A 22,740-nucleotide genomic window follows, 5' to 3' on the forward strand; every position below is an offset into this window, starting at 1 on the left:
CAAATAATGTCAGCTGGATGAACTTTAACCCTTCTTCAATTACCATATCTTGAGTGTACGTTAATCAAGATGTTAAAACTCACAAAGATTCCGATTAAGATTATATTGCGATGATGGAAAAGAGAAAGGAAAATATGTTTGTCAATATTGTCATCACAATTTTTATGTTCTGCCAGTCTTATCTACACAAGTCTTAATCTTGACAAGTCATTCCCAGTGTTTCTCCAGGATCTTTCTAATTTTGTCTCTTTCAATGATACCGTTAACCTTTTCTGTGATATTCTTCACCATGTTCAACATCTTTAGTCCAATACGTCCACCGCCCTTCCTCTGAAGATGTCCAAACATGTCCAAAACATTAGCTTGTCCAGGGACAATAAATGCAATTCTCCCTTCAAGCTACCTGGAATGTTATTTTAAATCCTTGAACGCAAATCCAATGTTTTTTTTCCCTTCCCCCACCACTGGAATTAATACTAAGAAGTCTATGTAAATGTATGATGAAAATCATTATTAACGGAAAAAGTTTGCTTGCGCAAATATGTTATTCAAGTAGCCAAGAGGTCTTCAAACACTCTGTTCTGTAGATTTATTGAAGAAAGGTGTCTATGTTAATGAGATACGTTACAAAAATGAAAAAGGGATGAAAATCAGCCCAAAAACAGAAAAGCCAAAGACTGTTTACATTCTATACAGAGGGGGGAAAACTTATGCTGGGTTTAAATGTAATGTTACGGTGAAGACATGCAGAGCAACTCTCAGAAGTCTCATTTATCACACAGTATCATAATCTCTTCTCTCTAAAATGCTCATTTCTTTTTCTCCTCATCCTTCTTGGTGTCAGACTTGGAGCCCGTTTGGGAAGCCAGAGAGCCCATGGCGTTCCGGATGGCCTCATTGTTGGGGTCGACCCCGGGGAGGTTCTCTAAAACACTCTGAAGGAACTCTGGATCCTGCATTACATCATAGTCCTCTTCATCCTGCAGAGAGACACAAAAAGCTTTTAACCACATGTTTTCCCAAACAGACGAAATACCTAATCGAACACTAAACCAGCCACTGCTGACCTTCGCCTCAGTCGAATCTATGTCGGCGCCCGTGTCCATCTCCTCACCAACAAACTCTGCAGGGTGGACAAAAGAAAGATTATGCAAAACAAAAAGGGAAAACAGATGGACATTTAGACTTGGTCAGATAACCTAAAATGAACTGAAAATAGTTTTGTAAATGGAGCAGAAATGTACAGTCCCAGTCAGAAATGTCAACATGCTTATTGTGGGCATTAATTCCAAGCTAATTTAGGTCTTTTAAAGATTTCTAACCTTTTTTTTTAAGAGTAGAATGTGTAGCTGGGACTCCAAACTAATGAAACAAGTTCTACCAATTTTGATAAAAAGAGTTGTCAAATGTCAAACAAGAATTGCATCAGAAACTGAAAGTTATTTTTTTTCTTTAAAAAAAAATTGATGTTCCTGAACCTGCTCCAGCTCCCTGCATGGACATTTGCAGAGCATAGGCAATCTGTTCCTCCTCTGTCATGCGGCTGAAGTCCGGCAGAGCAGGTCCAGCCGAGTCTGCATGCGAGACTGACATCTTCAACAGGGCGTCCTCCGACTCTGGAGCAGAGAGGAAAATATGCAGTGTTGTTTGCACCCTAGTGTTTGTCTGTTGCACTCAGTGAAAATGAGCTGAAATTGGCATCTTTGGTCCGATCGATGTTACGTGACTTTTCTCACCGTCTGCTACAGGGGAGGAAATGTTGGCTTCAGCCGCTGATGCAACAGCAGCTCTGCGAGCTTCATCCTCCTGTCTTTGTCTTTGTTCCTCCATGGAAACGCGAAGAGCCTGCAAGAGTCAAGATACTTTAAAAACAGCTGATTATCAATTAAACTTAAAAAAAAATGTTTCACTAGATTTCTTAAGTTGTCTCCTACCAAGGCCAGCTCTGGGTCTGCACTGGGATCCACTCCAAACTCAAAGTCACTGGCACCGAGACCCAACACGGCGCCTCCTTCCCCTGCCAGGATAGGTGAAGAGAGCAGGGCATCTGCCAGACTGGGCCCTGGAGGTACTGTGACCAGGTGGGAGCCAGCTCCCTCTTTGCCATTAAGTGTGTTGATGAAAGCCGTCAGCTTCTCTGTGTTCATCTCCTGCAGAGGACAGAATGGTTCAGAAAGAGCCACTGGTCCAAACGGGGCCAACAGCATGAAGCAGTGTCTGAAGCTTTAAATTTACCTCCTCGCCAAAGTTAATAATGTCCACATTGACTTTCTCTTTCTTCAGACGCTTTGCCATTTTGACCAACTGCAAGAAAAACCACTTTAGTTTAAATCTCATTAAACAGCTTCATCAAAGATGAAGTTCTGAGCAAATCTACACCAGATGTGTAACTCCCCGTTTTTTTTAGTTCCTTAGTCAATCTAGCAATAACAGAGCACATTCAGGAAAATATTCAATGCCCATCATGCTTCTTTAGGCGTCACAATTTATCATAAAATTCATTTCACTAAGTCATCTACTTTCTTTAAACCACCGGTGTAAACACTGTGTCTGAGGCCTTAAACATCTAATAACACATGAATATGGAGAGTTTATGTCAGGACTTGACTCACTTCTTTTTCATTGTCCTCCACTGGGCTGCCCACAAATGCAATAATGCGCATCTTGTGGTTTTTGCCCTGCCTGTGCTTCAGCGCCAGCTGCACAGAGAAAGAAAACACATCAACAAAACAGAAAAACGCATGAAGGATAATTCTTGTTTTTGAAAAAGAAATTGTTTTAGAAGAAACATCCGCAAGAAATTTTTGCTGTGGAAATCTTGAAATGTCCCAAAAAGTGATGCACTGAACCAGTTTTACCTTTACTGGCCCAGTTAATTACTAAGAAAAGAATGTTTCCATGTTTATTAAATGCAACAAATTTACAAAAGAAAAACATCCCACTTTTCTCTAAATGTACCTCAGTCAACAGCAGGTTCCTTAACGCTCTTAGATTGAGATGCACTGGTGTATAAAATACAAATTCCTTCATTGTCTATTGTTTTCAAAACTACAACCTCTATTAAAAAAAATAAATCACCCGCACAATTATTCCTTTGCCAATATTTGTTACATTTAATTGTTGTATTATATCAATATTTCCACAAATGAGTTTGTATACATTACAGATCTTAGTGAGAAAATCTCAATCAGAGTACAAAGAAAATTGTATTTGTATCAAGAAGGAAGAACCTGGTCAGTGAATCTCCAGTTATCAACAGAAAAAAAAGAAAAAATGTCATAAATAAAACACCTGCTGTGCTTTAGGAGAAGAGATGCAGCAATGAATAAAATAACTCTTTAGTGAAAAAGCCGTTATATTGACATTAAACTAAACTGTGTGTATTGATTTTATTGCACTAGAATAACATGCTATACTTTACTGGTTCCTAGAGAAACACCGTTCAATAAACCAGTTCCAGACTCACATGTGCCACCCTGATCCCAGTGCAGAAACTAATGTTTCCTCGAGGCTGCACCGCATGCAGCTTGGACAGTATCCTCCCTGTGTCTGGAGTCAGGGTGGTCAGAACTTCACAGTTGCTATACGGGGGACAGAACAGCGGCTTTGTTAGGTAACACTTTAAATGTCAGTACACAAAGTAAAGCGCAGTCCCCCTTACTTTGCCATGGTGATGAGGCCCACGTTATTTTCTGGGTTACTGCGGGTCTTGGAGTGACAAACGATATTAACTGCATCCTGCTGAGCCTGCAGCCTGGTGGGTAGAAAGTCGCCATTTCGCATGTACTCACTGTTGTCCACACTGGGGGGGAAAAAAGGTAGGTAAAACAATGAACTGTGTTGGAGAAATAATTTAAATATTACAGATTAGACGAGTAATGGCTACAAACTAATAAGACATGGATAAGTAACACAAAAAGCAAGAAAAATTGTCCTTAACACCTCTTAGTAAAGTGTGAAGGGAAAAATGAAGCGACTGCTTTTGGCTGTAGTGTTTCCGACTAATGATTTATTCAAGAGATGTTCCCATTTGATGTTTTGATGATGGCAAAAAGGAACTATACGCTGTTTAAAATCAAAGATAAGCAATCATGCTTCATGTAGGTTTAGATGTGTTGAGAAATAATTTAATATATAACTGATAATTCATGCTTTCTTTATGGCCTTTAAATCAGAAACTCTTTGCTTAGGATTTTTCTTTCCACTCTGTTTAAAGTAGATCTATTTTTTTCTAAGTGTTTCTGACTTTTTCCAACCTGATCCAGCACTGTTGACTCTTTTCAGTTCAGTGGAGTAGTGGCTCTTCTTCGGGTTCTGACTGAAGAAACTAATGACTTCCTCAGCAACTATTTGACAAAAGAAGTTAATTTTAGTCATTTCTATGTGAAATTAAGTTTATTTGGAATTCATCCATGTCTCAAGGACATCAGTGAGGGTGGAGACCTCAATGATCAGTAAGCCAGTAAGCTATGTCTGTGAACTGAGGATGTCATTCAATAATGGAGGAAGCCTTGGAGGGTTTGCTCCAGCTATTAAGATATCACACTTTTCTGCCATCCTGGGAAAATCTACTCCGAGGTGTTTGAGGGAAGGGTCCGACTGATTGTTGAACTTCATGGCACTACTAGCCATGGCACAGTGAAGCAGATCTTTACCCTCACTGAACTGCTGAGGGGCTCATTGGAATACACTTCTCTAGTCTACAAGTATTATGTGGATCTGAGGAAGACAGGGACGCTTTAAAGGGCTGCCTGATCGCTCTATGCCCAAAGCATAACTTGTGTCTGCCATCTTGGAACAAAGTCTATCTTGTTTCAAAGTGCAGGCTGGACTCTGCAAGGCAGAGAAAAAGACACCTGGTTAGGCAAACTCATGATCTCATCTTTGCTTTTTGTATATTATGTGGTTCCGTTTTCTTCTTAAAGACAGTGGAGATGTTTAATTATGTTGGTGGAAGATGGACAGATGGAGCAGGGCTTCATTTGTAGTGCAGGTGCTGCTCTCCTTGTACTCTTATGAACCGATCTTGGACAAGTCGAAGACAATGGCTTGACGAAAGGCTAAAGAAGCCCCTCCACCTACATTACTGCTGATAAAGAATCAATTTATCCATCTCATACTTTTTCTTGCCATCCCTGATCAACAGGAACCCAAGATACTTTGTAATCTTTTTCTAATTCCTCTTTCCTATTGCAGTGAGTCAACTTCTGATATCAATGAATTCTACAAAAAAACAAATCCAAGATATTGCTCCTATTTTAGTTACATGCCAGACTAGTGCCAGAGAACCAGGAGGTACTTTTCAGAGTAATGGAGCCATAGGGTTTGTGAACATAATACCCTTAGTTAATGTTGTCATAATATGTAAATATTAGTATATTTTTGAAGAAAACACCCAAGAATGTCTGACCATGTCACCGTGAGACTCCATTTCAGTTTCTTCTTCAGTGTACAGGAATAAGTCTCCATTGAGGAATCGTTAGCTCATAAATCTTCTGCAAAAATCCAAAATCCTACTGGGGATTTCAGTATTTTAGGGCGAGTTGCTCGTACAAGCTAATCGATGTAAAGAAACCAGATTTAAACGTGCTATTCTTGATATTTTGTATTTAGGCAACAAATGTTCTCAATAACATGAACTATTTGATTTACTTATGAGCTTTTATTTAACACGGCTTACATTTTCCTTTCTAAATATAAATAACATGTCTGTTTGGCAGAATTAAAAGTACAAACTCGTCCTTACAACAATGACAGCGGCTTTTTGGTTGTGTTAGCTAGCTAAAGCTAAACAGTTTCAAAGAAGCATTTTCCTTCACCGACGGAAACAACCTGAACTGTTCAATTGGGTTATACAATCGCCAGGTGAGAACAATATAGACATAAATATTTTTTTACCAAACAAGGGACTTGTAGAAAGGCTATATTTGAAATAAAAACGGTTAGCTACTAGTTGTGGCTAAGAGTGACTCAGTGGAGACATAAAACCCAAAACAAAGCGCGTAAACGAGACATTTCTGCGTAACACAAACATTTACGAAAATTATAAACGCTATTTCTTATGTTATAACCTCTTCCAAACTTAGCTAACATCCAAATTTTTGAATTTATACACATATTTCGAATTTCTTACCAGACCATAGTACTTTCAAGCACCATCTTGAAGCCGTCTACGTCTCATACGTCAACGTGAAGGCTCCTGGGTAATGAAGTCTCTTGCATATTAAACTAAATTCTATCTCTAGACAGCATATCATAAAAAAACATTTGTTCCCAAGCTGATTAACCATCAATGAAACATTCATAAAATAACAGCTTGATTGTATTTTACTTTCACAGCAACAAAAAATGTTCCTTGCATAAAACTCGACAAATCTCTGCTCCCTGCAATTTGTTAAAAACTTTTATGAAATCAAAACAGCTGAAGATATATATATATATATATATATATATATATATATATATATATATATATATATAACATCTCTTTAAGATCTTAAAGAGATGTTGCCTCAGCCAGGTACCTTGTATGGTAAAATCAGTGAAAGATGTGAATCAGAAACTGAACTGTACATAGTTCATGAGTTATTTATAGTTTTCCAACGACTTTCAAAACCACTTTAGAGAAAGTAAGCAAGTCTGGCTTCTAGAAAGTAATTAAATGGTGTTGATCTTTTGTTGAAAACAGGCACAATCCTGGCTTATTTAGGATTACTTGTATTTGTTATGCTCTTATTAGTGTTAATTTACAGTTATAATTAGGTGAATCATACCAAGCTATCTTGGTGCTAATTTAGAATTTATGTTCTTAGATTAGAACATAAGTTCTAATTTAGAACTCATGTTTGCTAATACATCATATCATGGAAATAGCTCCAGGAAATGCAAAAAATAATACATCAATAATAACTGTGCTTGTTTTATTGATCAGGTGAACTGCAGAATCAATATATTGAGGCTAAAAAGTTGACTACTGGACAATATTTCTACAAAAGTAAACTACACCTTCTGTTTATTGCATGTAGCTTTTCTGTAGCAAAAACCACTACCTGAGTGTTTATGCTAACACTATAAATGTAAAACATTTGCATTTTAATTTTAAATGTCAGTTGCATTTAAGATAAACTGGAAGTTTGCTCATGAAAATTTGCTTAAATAATGTTCTTTGGGTAAAATGTTGTTTTTCTTCTTTTTTCTGCTCATCTTTGCAGCTTCCAGATTGCAGACGGACAGCTGGAGAGCCCAGGAGTTTATCACAGAGAACAGTTTTGTGGAGGAGGAGGAAGCTGAAGTTATGTAACAAAGTCAGACGCAAGACCATCTACATTCCATCGCAATCTTAGAACAACATGGGCTGTAAAATTATTTCCTATTAAAATTAATAACACAATTTAAGCCAACGACAGATTTAGAAAATATGTTTAATCCTTCAAATCAGACATAAAAACATCACCACCACATACTGAAACTGAAAGATGGCAGGAGAACAGGCAGTTCATGTTGTATGAGAAGGCATTTCCGTGACTTATATGTACATATGCACATTTATACACCGTAGAAATATAGTAATTGAAGCATATAGGACAACCAGCAACACTGGCTCGTAAGCCATTTGAAACATTCATGTAGAAAAACAATGGAAGAGCCAGAAACATGGAGAGAATATTGTATCACAATCTAAACATGAAATATAAAATGTGAAATTGTCAAATAGTCTCCCTTTATAGGCATTAAAAGCTATAAAGTTTCAGACATCCTTCAGTCAGTTTACAATCATCAACAGTAAATAACCTTTCATCATCTCAGCCTACAACAATCGATTGCATAAATAAATAAACCCCACAGGGCTGAGAGGTGGCAGATTGTAGTTTGTGTTGTACTGCTTCAACTTTGTAGTGTCTTCACCTGCCTGTATTCTCAGAGCACCAAAGGATGTTTCTATTGTGCCATAGTGTGGTAGAAAATCTCAGACTTGGTCTTCATCCCGAGCCTAACAAGCACATATTTTAAGAAACAGCAAAAAAAAAAAAAAAAAACCCAAAAAAACCAAACCACAACACATTAAAGTTGTGGAAAACACAATATGAACTTCTTCTCAAATCAGAATCAGATATTTGGAGTGTTATTTTGGTGGCTATCTGACTCTCAGCCAATGCAACTAAATAGATGTGTTTCAAATGGTTAATATTTAACATTTCAGCATAAATACTTGAAGCACATCATCCACGGAACACAATGGTGGGAAATAGCAGGTCCTAAAGCGCTACCACAGCTGTAGTATATAGAAGTTTTACAGGAATGTGGAATTATCATTTGAAATGTCTCAAGACTATAAAGTCAACTGTATGATGAAGAAAAACAGTTTAAAAAAAATCTACTGGACTCACAATAGATTCAGCATTTCAGAAATGAAATGGTTCAGGAGGAAAACAAACATCCAGTTTCATCATAAACCCTTAAAACACAGGTTACTTCTGTGTTATCATGTAAAAAAACACATAAATCCAAATAGGAGTGGGTCACACATTCTTCAACTCAGGCGCACTCTTCATGTGTCCGCTCTGCTTCTCTCTTTGGTGCCATGAATACAAAACACTTACACCTATACCCTCGACTCTGCATGTATGAACACGACCATTTTGCTTCTCTTGATTAGTTTCTCCTGCTCCCTCTCGGCTGCATAGAGCGCATGCTTCAGACAATAACAGGAAATGAGACGATGGCAAGTTTTGCTACAGTCACTAAGTAGTAAATCAAATTTATGCAACAGAAGTCCTTTCTGAAAACTAACATGAATAATTTAGCTTCATTCATGTCCCAAACATGAATAAAAATCTTTGTTCTAAACAATAAAGGAAACCAAATTTGTGCGTATAAACACTAAGGCTTTTAAAATACATTAATCTTTAGGATTTTTGAATCAGGTTCTTTTAAATGTTACAAGCAGCAAAGGTGATTTAGTGTCTGATTTCATGTATCATTAATGAATGTTATTAAAGTAGCGTCCACATAGATGTTTTGATTGAAACCCAGAATATTTTCCCTCAGACTTCCTGCTACTTTCTATTTTATCCTGGCTGTTTGTTGTGTAGCTTTTGTTCACCGACGTTTTGTTCAGAAGCTGAATGTGAGGCAGGGGGTTTCTCGCACAAAAAAACCATAAAAAAAAAAAAAAGCATGATTTTTAGCAATAAAATGAGTGAACTTTATATCACATATAAAGTCATTAAAACGTTAACGTAATGGAGTAATTGTAAAAAATTCCAGAGACATTTTGTTGGTAATAAGTGCCAACCTTTTGTTTCAGCCTCAATACAGCTAAGGGGATTTTAACTATTACTTAAGCTGAATGAGTTACTTCCTCATCCTCCCCTGCTGACAATAACAAACTGTGATCGAGTTAATAAAACTTTATTGCAGTTTAAACTGTAATAGAAACTATGAGCTGTAGATGAGCTAACATAACATGACATGAAAAACATACAACTAATTAAAATTGCCTAGGCACGCTTCCTCTACAAATTCACACCCAACAAATTCTGCTATACAAAGAAAAATCTCAAAGTGTAGATGAGTCTCTATTGATATTTTTTAGATTGTACTTGTTTTAAGACCTTTTAAGAAATCCTCTTTGCTCTTGGATCCTCTCAGACAAGCACTTAGCTTCAACCTCTACGACCAACTAATCTGGATTTATACTAAATAAAGATGCCAAGACAGTTATCTACTGCAGGCAAGTCATTTACTGCTTGCAACCTTTTGACAGAACCTCATTTCTAAAACTTTTAAACAAATTCCCATCAACTCACGGTTAGGAATATTGGTCTAAGACTCACTGTCATTTCTGTAACCAGCAGAAATGACTCCTGTTTGAAGTCAGGAGAAACAAAAATCAACCACACTGGCAACTGGTGTTAGTGTTTGCATTAAAATCTGAAACTCTTTTAAACCCTCACAACTGACTGGTTAGTTAGGACATACAAATGGCAGTTTGATGAACATCAGCAGTAGTGATAAGGCAGGTTCTGTGTGCAACTACAGCACTAACCTTCAACAATATCAGCTATACATAAAAAAGTCAAAGAAAAACACACAAGGCACAGACATGACAGGTAGACAATAACTTAAAAATGACTACAATTCTATATATATAAAAAACATTAATTTACCAGCATCTACTATCCAGCCAGGATGCAAACACTTTGCTCTGTAGTCATTCCTACTTCAGCATATCTGGCCACTAGGGGCGCAACAATACATCAGCCGTAATTTTATTACTAATGTTTATATGAGAAACCCATCTTATCCACCAATCTTCTCGATCTCCACAAAGGTTTGAAAATCAACCACTTTCCCATTTTGCTCTGCTGTGACAGAGGACTGACTGTCAGACCTGCCCATTAGCTCTGGTTTGCACAGGCAAGGTTAACAATAGCCACCCACTGTTACTAACCTAAGAACTTTGTTGCTATATTTAGCAACTTTTAAGAAAAAAAATTGCTATTCTGAATCGGGAGATCAGACTTTTTAAAGATCGGTGACCAGCCAGAAAACTGCAATCGGTGCATCCCTAGTGGCCACATGAGAACTGGGAGGATTTTCAGGTTGTTATAAATGTGGTAAGACTGATTCTACTTCAGAAGAACGTAAAAATACATTCATCAGTGGCAAATGTCTTGATAGTACCACTGAGGCTTCTAGAAGAATAATTTAAAACATGAAGCTAAACTTATGTCCTCAGGTTTGGTTCGACCGGACCCACTGCAGCCTCCTACTCTGATTCCATACAAATACTGTACACAGATAACAATAGGGAAGAAATGCATATGTGATTGTGGAATCAAGCAGCAAGTGTTGGTTGAATGGTTTCTATGAACTACATTGTCAGTTCAGAGTGTCTTTACTGATCAGAGGTACAGAGGATGTGATGTCACATATTAAGAACCCATTTGCTCCCTCCATCCACAGAGGTTTGCCCTTCATGTGCTCTGAGCTGTGTGCTTCTGCTGGATTATCTGCACAATCGCATCTCTTTTGTCTACAACAGAAAGGAGGACTTGCTTCATTACAATAAACAAGTGACCGAAGCTTTTCTCTGGGACAGCTGTGGACATTCAGCTGCCAAGGCTGTGTGTGTTCAAACGCGAATACACAGCCTGTGAAGCCTGAAGTCGTCCACTTCTTTTCATTACGGCTCTCCTTGTTGTTCACGGAGCGGCTCAAGTCTATACTGAAGGTTGACTAAATAACATAGGTGCTAAGGAGGGGTGTCTTGGACAGATGACTTTCATTCATGTTGATCTTACTTCCCACCGCCTCGTCGCATCCAGAAGTGCCTCATCTTCATAGATGTGGCCAGGTTTGTTTTTTTTTCTATTTTTTTGTTCTTTTTCACTGTGAAATATAAACTCCCGTTAGTAACCTCTTCGTAAGCTATCACTGCTTTAAGAAAAACGTGGAAAAACACTAGTTTAGACTTACAAAACAGATGTTAGTCTCTGGGATGATGTCGGAGAGAGAAACTACCTCTTCATTTCCAGACAGGTTGGTTGAATTATCAGCGGCCCCTTCCGCCCCCAAACTGGAACAAAGAGAATGTAATTAATGAGGCGAAATGACTCACACAGGCAAGTGAAAAGCAAAGCACTTAGTATTAACCCTTCAGGAAACAGTTTGCTGGCACAAACTGCTCAACTTTCCTCTCTGCAGGCTATGTAGAAATGCGATGGAGGTGGATACACAACCTGCTATAAGTAGCTGGAAAACTAAACCACTTGTGATGGATGGACATAAAATCCTTTACTAGATAAATACTACAGTGACTACAACAAACATTAAACAAAATGCCACTTTAACTATTACAGCATAATCTTTCTTTAAAATATAGATTTTCTTTATTTGAATATTTATTCAATAAGGGGGAAAAAATCCCATGTTAAGAAACGTGCTGCTTAAAATCTCCTGTGGCATAAATGTGTTGGCTCTTATAAACTCTTGAATTGATGAATTTATAGGAAGTTTTCACCAGTAATCCCTTTTCCCCAGGAGAACCAATGTAACATGACACAAGAGGAATTTTTTAGGATACTGTGATGGCACTGTTCAATTGAGTCACAGGTTTATTTGGTTTGGTTCAATTTAAAATTACATTTTAATTTTAAATTACATTTTAATTTTAAACTACATTTTAAATTGAAATCAAAGTCCAAGAGACTTTGATTTGCTACTATGGTTACACAGGGCGAGGTATTACATGGATTTAAAAGTTTCATATCACATATATGTAATCACTTCCAACCTTTGGTATACTTTGTCCCTAATCATCGTTTAATAATCTGTTTACTTTCACGCAATAAACAAACCACGCCAGTAAGTCTTTGAGTGTATACCTGTCAGAGGTTCCCTGGTCATGATCGGTGTTTGCTGATTTGTGTACTTCTACTCCAACGGACCTGCAGAGAAATGTCACTCAGACCAGAAGCAGCTGAAAGAGCGTGAAAGAGCAAAGATAGAAAAAAGGTTCTACCGTAGCGGAGGAGAGGCAGAGCCTCCTCCTGTGCTGCCTAGAGATGAGGTGGATAGATTGGCCTCAGCATCAGCTGGATTGTCAGCTGGCGGAGGAGTTCTAGGAACCAGATCTGGTTTGTCTGACTGAACACCTAACAACCAAAGAAAGAACAAACACTCCAATTTCCCAAACCAGTGCAATGGGTGCAGAAACGGGTATAAATGAAAGTGAGTAGGTAGATACAGGAGAGAAAATAGAGCAACTGTGATAACAACACTGAGGTCTTACCGGTCTCAGCCTCTGACTCTGTGCTTTTAAAATGGCTGTGATAGACTAGTCTGGAGTCACCAGCAGACTGTCCTGCTGTGTGGGAGAATGGAGTGGGACCCACCAAGGTGGGGGCTCGTCTAAGCCCACCCTGACCTCCACCACGACTCTTCTTAGAAGGTGACGGCTTAACTGAAGGAGAGATTGGCCACAAGATTACGAATCAATATAAACAAAGTAACAGCTAAACTTAGGTTTAGTGAAACACAAAGTTCCTTACGTGGAATTTTCTTGAAAACTGTGTTGCACATAAACTGCTGGAAACGTTCCGCATAGAAACCAGGTCTGTGAACTGAAACAGTGTCCTGAAACGAGAAAGACATAACCCATAAAGCAAATGAACACATCAAATTTGACCATTCTGCTATTAACTGTTTTTCTCCAAAGCTCTTCAAAATTACTTTGCAGGATATTTTTAGATCTGGTCAAATTCAACCAGACTGGAGCCAGGCTTGATCCCCAAGCAAGATTCAGTTGTGATAAAGATTTGTATTAGCATTGTATGTTTTGATACATATATCAAAATTTTGTGTCATGTTCCTGTAAGATATTGTTCAACTGTCCACTCTTTGAATGTGCCTCTGTCATTTAGTGACTTGCCTAAAGAAGGGTTCTTGTCGTTGATACCGTGGGTCCAAATCCAAAGTGAATAACCAGTAAAGCATCTAACCAACTGTGCCAAAACCAACAGCCTCCCAGTCAAACAACCGTTTTTCCATCAGGCGATTGGGGAAACTGCACACCAATAGTGATCCAGTTGATTCTGTGAGTGATCAGTCTGATTTTCTATTACAGTAAAATCTTAGATTTAAACAAATCAATATTTTCAACAATTAATTCCCTAGTGATAAAGCTCCTCCTTTAATCTGTAGCAAAGGGTTGTAGACTAGAATTAGTGCTAAAGAAAGGATGCTGGAGTACCGCGGCGCAGCTCCTGCTTGCAAGGTTTTTCATTATGTTTCTTTACTTAATTAAATCATTGGTAAACACATCTCGAAGTGATTCATAAAAATACTGAAGCTTTTATAATTAGCATGCAGGTAGTTTAATTGCAGTACATCACATTGAGGTTCTTACCCCATCATGGACCAGTGCTTTCCAGGAGTGCTCCAACTTCTTAATAAACCTGAATAACATTACCATAATAAAACTGGTGAAAGCTTTTAAAATAAATTAAATGCATTCTTGTTCTTAAGAACAAATAATTTAGTCATTTAAAAAGAATTCAACACCTACCTGTAGGACTGGAGAATGTCAATAATGCCAATGTAAATGAGTAACCTCTCTCCTTTCACATTGCGAGCCGGAATTCCTCCCACACTGTAAAGTCAGGGTCAGAACAATACATTTCATCATTTCATAACTCCACATTTTACCACAAAAGACTAAAAGCTGAGATCTGCTGGTAGCTACACTTACTGGTCTTCTGAATCCAGAGCCCCTTTTCCTCGAGCTTCGCCCTGGATGGACTCCATGGCGGTACAGTACAAACTCTTCTGGGCTTGTGGTCGACGCTGATCAGGAGTTACTGGACCTTCCAGGGCCACGCTGTCCCCTGAATTACCTCCGCTACGCTCTCGACTTGCTTGTTCCATGTTGTGGATGCCCATTAACAAACTGTAGTCCATGATCTTGAAACTCTGCAGAAGCTGCAAGAAATGAACCAACAGAATGAATTAGCTGTACTCTGTAAAGAAAATTCCCCAAGAGAGGAGAAAATCACTTAAACAACAGTTGCAAATTGATGAGCTGATGAGCTATGACTGGTAATGCATCTGTTCCTAAAAAAGCTTCAAATATGCTGTAATATAACTTGCCAAACTATGCAGGGCAGAAACTTCCCTGTCTGGTTATAAAATAAAATAACATGAAATTGTCTTTCCGAGTAGTAGAAAGGAAAAATACGACATCGTTAGAAGCACGTAAAATGAATAAACCACTTACTTACACCAAAGCTAAAGGTATTAAAGTCACTATAATGGATATGTTTGACATCTTAGTTGCTCTACAGCACAGAAAATAAAGCTTGTGTTCATGTTCTAAGTTCTTTTTTAAGGTCCCCAGGATAAAAATCATGTCTGGTTGAACCAGCTTCATTTAAATAGCTGCGTGGAAGTCAAAAGTCTAAATAAATCCCGACCGTTCAAAAAGCTAATTACAAGTTACTACGGAACAGGTATGGGTCAGTTATAGGTATCAAGGAATACAGTGGACCCCCAGCTGTTTGCTGCTTTACAAACGTCAACCAATAGCACATCAAGAAGCACTGTGATGTTATTTCCCAAGCAGTATTTTCTTCAGAATATATAGGATATGAACTATAGAAAAGAAATCATGAATAGGTGGATTTTTTATGAATAATATGGCAGTCACGTTCCACAGAAAATCAGCAAATTCTGAACCAAGAATAGAAAGAGGTTCACTGCAGGTTTTTTTTTATATAAAGCTGTCCAAAAAAGAACAAGAAACAGAACAAAACTAAGGAAAAAAAGAAAAGCAGTGGAAAAAGAGCCATCTAATAGAACATGTAATCACTACAAAACAAGCAACTCCAGTAATTCATGCTTAACAGACCAACAATTTTCCACACTGACATTCAAAGTGAATTGTTGGAAAAACTCACTCAGCACATTAACACAATAATTGCCCAACATAAATCTTTAATTCACCAAGGTATAAAAGAACTATGTTGGCAATGGAGCTGTCTGTAGTCTCTGTCTGTATAATAATAATGTATTCTGCTGTCAATATGTGAGCTCGGTCAGTATTCTTCAGTGCACGATCCTTGAATAATAATCAGTCAACAAAAACAAGTGTCTCTGTGAGACTCACCAAGCAGTCCCTCTGAATAGTCTTGCATAGGGCATTGTAGTTGTCAGCTTCCAGCAGCAAACCGTCAGGCATGTCCTGGATAAAATCCAGGTCTTTGTAAGTAGGAACAGCCTTTTCTCTTTCCTTAGGAGAGGCTCGTCTCTTATAGGTGGAGCCCTTCAAGTCGTATTTTAGGTGCATGGGAATGATCCGGGGAAGGAGGTTATTCATTACAACAATGCGGATATTCTTTCCCCCGGCCTGAACGCAGTACAGTCCGTAGAATTTAGGCAGCAGGGTGCGCTTGTTTTGGTTTATATTCTGGAAAAGATATAAAGAAAATACCTTTAATCTTTTTACACCATGTACAACCCAAATATACCAAATAAGATGTTTTCCCCTTCATATATACACACATTAAAATCTGTAGCTAGAAAATATTAAGTAATTTTCTAGCTAATTGTTTAGATTGTCACAGGGGCAGCAAGTACCAGAAGAGGCACCTGTACCCAAAATTAAAAACAACTGGACAAACTGCATTCCTCGAAATAGTAATAGTTGATGCAATAATAATAATAATCCACTATCCTGTAAACTCTGTAAAGACTCACCATAAAATAACCGGGTAGGAGCTTCTGAAGAAATTCTGCCTCTTTGTGTTGAACTGTCTTGATGATGAACTCATCGTCACTAGAAACATAGAAGATGGATCCGCTGGCTCCCGGGTTTGACAACTCGATTAGTGGCTCATTACACAAGGAATACTTTAACAGAGATGAAAATGTCTGTCATTATCTGAAAAACACTTTTAATCTATGCCAAACAATTGTAACAGAGATAAAAACTGTTTTCTAAATGTTGGAGTTTCTTCCTCATACTGCCAATGTTGGAATAAGTAAAAAAAAATTAATGATTAATTCAAATATTAAACATATAATTTAGATTTAGCTAAAAGTACTTTCAAACTAAAAGCTAAAGACCACAGAAGAATCGCTGAAGGCTTAAGAAAAACTGTAGCTGTGAAAATGGCAGGATGAGCTTCGTTCCAGTACTGACCAGGTAGTCATCTGGCCGAATGCCAAACATTTCTCTGAAGTATCGGAAAGCAATAGGAGCGTAGGTCTTAAAGCGGAAGTCGCTGTAGTGATGAGCAGGGGTCAGGTTACTCCCTTCACTGGAAAACAAATGAGATACGGAGAGATGACATCAGATTCAAGCTCCAATAACTAAACAGAATTTTAATTATAAGAAAAACAAAAACAAAAAAAAGCATTTTTTCATAGATATCCTGCTTAAAATTTTTCGCCAACCTGGGAAAGAAGATGCTTTCAACAACCACAAAGTCCTGCATGAGAACATCTCGTTCTGCCTTTTGGCTTAGGCTGCCAACTGTGTGAGCAATGCCCAATTGGATTGCCCCCTTTAGGGCAGATGATGTGGTCTAAAGAGGTCATAAAGGAAAACAGAGTTAGCAATGGAACAAACAATATTTCACCCCTCTAAAGTCTTATTTTTAAACTGCTATGTATGAGTTTCCAGTCACAGAAACATCAAATATAAATATTTAATATATTTATGGAATTACACAAAGGGTTTTTCTTTTCTATTCTTGCTCAATGCTGCAGGTGGCAATAGACAGCATTGCATTAACCTTTTTGTATGTGGTCTCTCCGGTGGTGGTCTCAACACCCCGGTGCCCGATGGTCTTCTTCATACTTTGAGTTGTGCTTGAAGAACCAGGCAACTGTACAGCAAGAGAAAGAAAAAAATCGGTCTCAGTGAAATGTCTGTGTAAACACAGAGGTGTTAAGGGGTGTACACTTCAGGACAGACTTATTAAACATAATTTACAAATCCACAAAGACCTGCAAAGCGATAAGTTAAATAACCAAATAAAGACTTATTTGTCTGACATAGTATCATTAAGAGTTATAACAGGCCACCATTAATACAGTCATACCGCCTTTTGGAGCCATTAAGCATAAATGTGGTTTACAAAAGCAATGCTGTGGCTCTAATAAAAGACTACAGCTACGCAACACGTTTGTTGTCTGTATTTCAACACCAATAAAATGATGGTGTCAGAAGTCTAAAGTCTCTGTTGCATCACAAAAGCAGGCCTTATTTTGTTTAACTTTACTTTGAGTTTCATTTGAGTCTTGACGAGATTGTCTAACAATCCAGGTAATTATCTGCAGAAATGATGCAGGAGTTTATTAAACACTTTTTAGCTTCATGTGAAAACAATCAGATATTTAGCCAGGTTGTCTAACTTTGACGAAGTCTGTGTTTGTGTAACACATGACAGATGTTCAGAAGTTGTCTTAAAAAAAACAACAGACCGGAAAGGCAGCAGCATCCTGAACGTAAACAGTGGAATGAGCGTCAGTATGACCATATCACAATAGTAATGTAGAAACCAGGTACTGGCTGCTATCAGAGTCTCACATATTGAGTTTCACTACAAATCTTTAGAAATTTATGCAAAAATTTCTAAAAACATGCATAACATAATGCAACTGATTTATTTTTTTTAAAGGCAAAAATTATTGCTTTTCCTGCTAAAATAATGGACCATTTTCATACATTAAAATTGCACCTTTAAAAAACCTTGGCATACTGCATCTTCGTGGATAGAAATGGCTCATGTATAGTGATGGTAGCCGTATCATACTCATGTAATGATTAAATTTTAAATTCATGTCAGGAACTGATATAGGCAGGACTGTTTATTTACTCTCCTGTGCAGTGCATACATTTTCTTACAAAGTCATTTTATGTACAAAAGACTAAAACATATTCTGTAAAGGAGCTGCATGTTTTATAATTTGTCTCATCAAATCAATATAACTCATCTACATATTTGTAATCACAGGCATTTTTGGTAAAAAAAAATAAAAATGTGGTAACGCTGTAAAATAAGAAATTCTGAAATAAAAAGAAGAAGAAAAAAAATCACTTCTCATTGCAATGATGCCTTAAAAATGTAAATTTCTCACAACTACTAAACAACTTCTGGCATCCTTACCTCTGCAGGGGCCATTTTCCGAATGCTGCTGGCCCCTAAAAGATACAAAAGAAAGTTTGTTTATGACTAAAAACAAACTCACCCTCTTAAAAGCTTTTGTCATGAAAGAATCCATTAACGGCCGAATATAAAACCCTCTGCTTGTTAATTAGGAGGGATATTTCCAGTGATGGCTGATGACTATTTGGGTAATGACGAGTCCAGACCTAAATGCGGCCACAGTTACTGACTGCTCCATCTGATACGTCAGATCTATGTGAATTGGAGCTACTTTTCCCCTGTGATGACTGCTCCACATTCATCTGCTCCCGGAGGATGTGTGTGTCAGCATCACTACGACTTCAGAGAAATGGCTGCTGCCTACCTTTAGAGTCCTGCAAAACTTGCTTTCGTCCTTAGAGTAACTCCATAATGGCAAATATATTTCAAATTCTTAAAAATTCCCCAAATAAAGCCACTTAGTCAATAAAAGAAGTGTAAAAGCTGTATGCTGTAAGTACAAACAAGCTGTATGTTATGCCCTACAACTAGTAAAGATCTGTATTTAGACATGCATAATTTAACTAGATATCAGAAGTGAAATCCCAGCACATAATGTTTGTGAGGTCATACAACTTTGTCCTTACATAAACTTGTTTCGCAAACTTACTTCGTCGCCCACTGTTCAATCCCCTGTAACCTGTAACCAATGGCAACATCTACTCCAAAGCTACACAAACGCTGGTCAAAATGTATACAAAAACATTGATGACTGAGAAAATCAGACACTCAAAGCTAGAAAAATAATCAAAAATGTGTATTTCAGCAAAACAAGCCAAATCACAGAATATCATGCTCCTTGTCTCAGTTATCAAGGACACACTGCAATCCGGCGGGAAACAATGAGCATCAGTCTGCCCACATTCCCCATTATTATGTAAAACACACTGCATCACCAGTACCAATGCATCTTCTGCTCAAACACACAGAGAATCACTGAATCACACCCATGCCGGTACCTCGCTGCAGAGCTCTCCTCCAGAACTGAGTCCTTATATCTGCGAAGCAGGACACAGTCAGCCTAAACTGGCTCGTTCTTGTGAGTAGGAAGGCAATACTGATTATATTTAAAAATAAAACACTTTGGGTTTGAAAAGTATAGGAGTAAGCAACCACTCAAACCGGTGAAATGACCAAAACTGCATAAGTATGAAGGGGCAAAATGATGTACGCCTGCTGAAAACAACTAGATTTCTTGTAGCACAGGTTGTAAACGTGGTTAGAGTTTGTCCCGCAATCAGTGGGTAGGTGGTTCGATTGCCTCTCCATTCGCCTTTGTCGTTGTGTCCTTGGGCAAGACACTTCACCCGCCTTACCTGCTGGTGGTGGTCTGAGGGCCCGGTGGCACCACCACCAGCATGGCAGTCATGACTGCCTCTGGGTAGCTGCGGCTACAGCAGTAGCTTACTACCGTGTGTGAATGATAACGCGCTATACAAGTACAGGCCATTTACCATTTATCTGCAAAGAGGTCTTGTTATATTTTTGGTAATCTGTATACATAGCTAGTTTTACTGCTTTTCTCAAATGCTGAAGTGAAATTCATTAATAATACACAAAGAGGAACCGATTTGAGAAAGGAATTAAACTAACCCAACTGCTTAACAATGGATTCTGCTCATCAGTGGCAAGCCTAAGGGCATAAGATAAACCATCTGTTCCTCTCCATCTACTAAAGTGTCTGCCAGCATTGATCACAAGAACCCTGCAGCTAAAAAATAATATAGGACATGCTTTTAACGTCCTTTCCAGCCAATGAGGAGCCTGTAAATGTAGTGTTTCTTGGCCCAAAATAGGAAACAAGGTCAGTGAGTACTGGAAGAGAAACTACTTTATGTTACTGTCACTCAAGGTTATGAAACTGAGTGCCTGACAGTTTGCTGCATCTCGTTTTTGAACAGTGTTTGGGACTAAGCCATGTAGGAGCCACATGGAGTGTTTTTAAGACACTATTTTTAAACACAGATTCAAACTGGGTGGATACCAGTTCAGAGTGACTCCACAACACGCAGGGAAAATAACTAACTGGGACTCAGCAAGTCTAACTTCTCATGACAGGGAGAATGAATCATCATAATCTGATGCGGGCTACGGTTTAAAAACATTTTAGAGAAAACATATTGAATACTTATTCCTTATTTATTTAATTTTAACCTTGTTGTCAAAGCTACTTGTGCTGAAATCAGTGATCCAGGATTAAACTTGAAACAGCTGAACAAAAAAAAAAAAAAAAAAGGGAGTGGATACATGTACTAATGGTGAAAGCATGATAAGCATGTGTTGCTAGTTAAAGGGTTGTAGGAAATCAATAATAATCGATATCCATTAGATGATACACCATGTCAACTGTGAAACCTCAAAGAGGAAAATAACGGACCCGGAGGCAGGACGTGACAAATGTAGAGCGGATCTTTCCTTTACCACCGATCGAAAACCAGTGAGGAACATGAGGCGTGAATGTTTAAATTACGAAGAAACTATCCTTTATTGTTGATTTATAAGAAGCTTGATTATTGAGTTTATCCTTTTGAGGAGGATGCTTCATCACCCTTATAGGTTAACGTCACCACCGGCTTAGTGAAAATGGTCCTAAATATTTATTTTTATTATCAAAAACATACTGCGTCTTTGTATGCAGAAAAAAAGGCGGGTTTTAAACAATGGAAGGATATACTGAATACAAAAACACGCTTCGCTCATGTTAATTACCTACGCAGCTAACTAAGCTAGCTATCACTCCGTTCATTTGTTCTGATGAAATCTCCCATGCTAACTGGCTATATGCTAACTCAAAAAAAGCCATAACTACCTTGTGGAATCATTTTCATAATCACATAACGCTCCCTCTTTCTGTTTACATCTCAGTTTTCAGGAAAAAAAAGGAGGAAGATAAATTGACACGCTACCTGTCGGGACTGTTGATCCCGAGTCTGCTGTTTCAGCAGTCGCCATTACGCCTGGACCATCACAAACTGCAGCTGCGGTTGGATTCTGATCCCTGCACACCGGCGCCCCCAGCGGACAGACGTGGAATATATTTTTATTTTGCTGCGTTAAACCCATGAAAAAAACCTTTTTTAGAGAAAGAATATTTAGTTCAATTGCTAGTTTACCTCTATAGCTTTGATAAAGTTAGTTTTATTAATACGAATACTACTATTAATAATGTATTACTGTATTAGAAATGTATAATTACTAGATCAGAACATATTATATAAGTATATAAAAATTTCACATCTGTAAAATATAATATAAAAGATAAATTATTTTTATTGATATTAATTGTGTATGACCACAGTGTTCAATCCTTAATAATATGTAGAGTACTTTAGTTTCTAATTCAGAGTCCCGCCAACTTTCTACAGTGCAGATAAGAAATTTGAACACAATCATTGCAAGTCAACTCATTTTTACTAAAATGTCCTCCTTTCAAGGTGGGATGATAACGCAACAAATAATATTAATGACTCCAGAAGTTTAATATGATCCTGTTTTGGTACCCTGTGCAAGAAGCTGTAGAGCTACTTCAGTGACTGCTGCATCCGTGGTGCACAAATAATAATAATAATATTCCTTTATTTAATCAGGTAAACCCCGTTGAGATCTGGATCTCATTTTCAAGAGGGACCTGAAACAAACTTCACTCCCTGTCGGGGAATCGAACCCCAGTCTCCCGCGTGACAGGCAGGGATACTCACCACTGTACTAACGAGGAGCTATAAAGGAGAGTTAGTAGGCTCTTCCTACCCAACTGTTGTTACGCTCTATAACTATCAATGTGATATTACATAGAATGAAAGTGATAAAAGACAATAAGTGCTGGAAATGTTTCTAAAGTACTTATTTTAGGAAGCATCAAAATGAGTCAGTTTCTGACCAGTGGTCAGATGTGCAAAAACAATTATGCCTAGTCCATGTTGATGGCTACAAAAAACCTATGGCCAACACATATTTGCCCAAGAGACATTTTTTGTTAAATTACTGGCTGTATACACATTTATACACATACAGACATATTTAAGTCTGT

The 22,740-nt window shown here is 37.9% G+C and overlaps 2 protein-coding genes across 3 annotated transcripts; both read right to left on the bottom strand.

Moving 5' to 3' along the window:
- Positions 1–566: 566 nt before the first annotated feature.
- Positions 567–6,212, bottom strand: LOC116717042 (26S proteasome non-ATPase regulatory subunit 4-like). Its single transcript, XM_032558111.1, has 10 exons — positions 6,134–6,212; positions 3,662–3,802; positions 3,467–3,581; positions 2,613–2,699; positions 2,236–2,304; positions 1,935–2,150; positions 1,737–1,845; positions 1,479–1,616; positions 1,068–1,123; positions 567–980 (listed from the first exon to the last, which is right to left on the bottom strand). Exons 1-10 carry the CDS (start codon positions 6,157–6,159, stop codon positions 810–812), a joined length of 1,128 nt encoding a protein of 375 aa, XP_032414002.1. The 5' UTR covers positions 6,160–6,212; the 3' UTR covers positions 567–809.
- A 1,190-nt stretch (positions 6,213–7,402) lies between these two features.
- On the bottom strand, positions 7,403–21,743 carry pip5k1ab (phosphatidylinositol-4-phosphate 5-kinase, type I, alpha, b). 2 transcript variants are annotated; one of them, XM_032558499.1, is made up of 17 exons: positions 21,620–21,696; positions 19,673–19,711; positions 18,675–18,709; positions 17,298–17,390; positions 16,957–17,087; positions 16,703–16,820; positions 16,258–16,410; positions 15,668–15,967; positions 14,255–14,484; positions 14,072–14,155; positions 13,913–13,961; positions 13,056–13,140; positions 12,797–12,967; positions 12,527–12,659; positions 12,390–12,452; positions 11,482–11,581; positions 7,403–11,394 (listed from the first exon to the last, which is right to left on the bottom strand). In XM_032558499.1, the coding sequence occupies exons 1-17, from the start codon at positions 21,663–21,665 to the stop codon at positions 11,392–11,394; spliced, it is 1,833 nt and encodes a 610-aa protein (XP_032414390.1). In that variant the 5' UTR covers positions 21,666–21,696; the 3' UTR covers positions 7,403–11,391. The 2 variants fall into 2 exon arrangements, with proteins under 2 accessions (XP_032414390.1, XP_032414391.1); XM_032558500.1 differs by lacking the exon at positions 19,673–19,711 and having other exon boundaries at positions 21,620–21,743.
- Positions 21,744–22,740: the final 997 nt, after the last annotated feature.

This window comes from Xiphophorus hellerii, chromosome 3 (assembly GCF_003331165.1).
Source record: "Xiphophorus hellerii strain 12219 chromosome 3, Xiphophorus_hellerii-4.1, whole genome shotgun sequence".
Classification (NCBI taxonomy): Eukaryota; Metazoa; Chordata; class Actinopteri; order Cyprinodontiformes; family Poeciliidae; genus Xiphophorus; species Xiphophorus hellerii.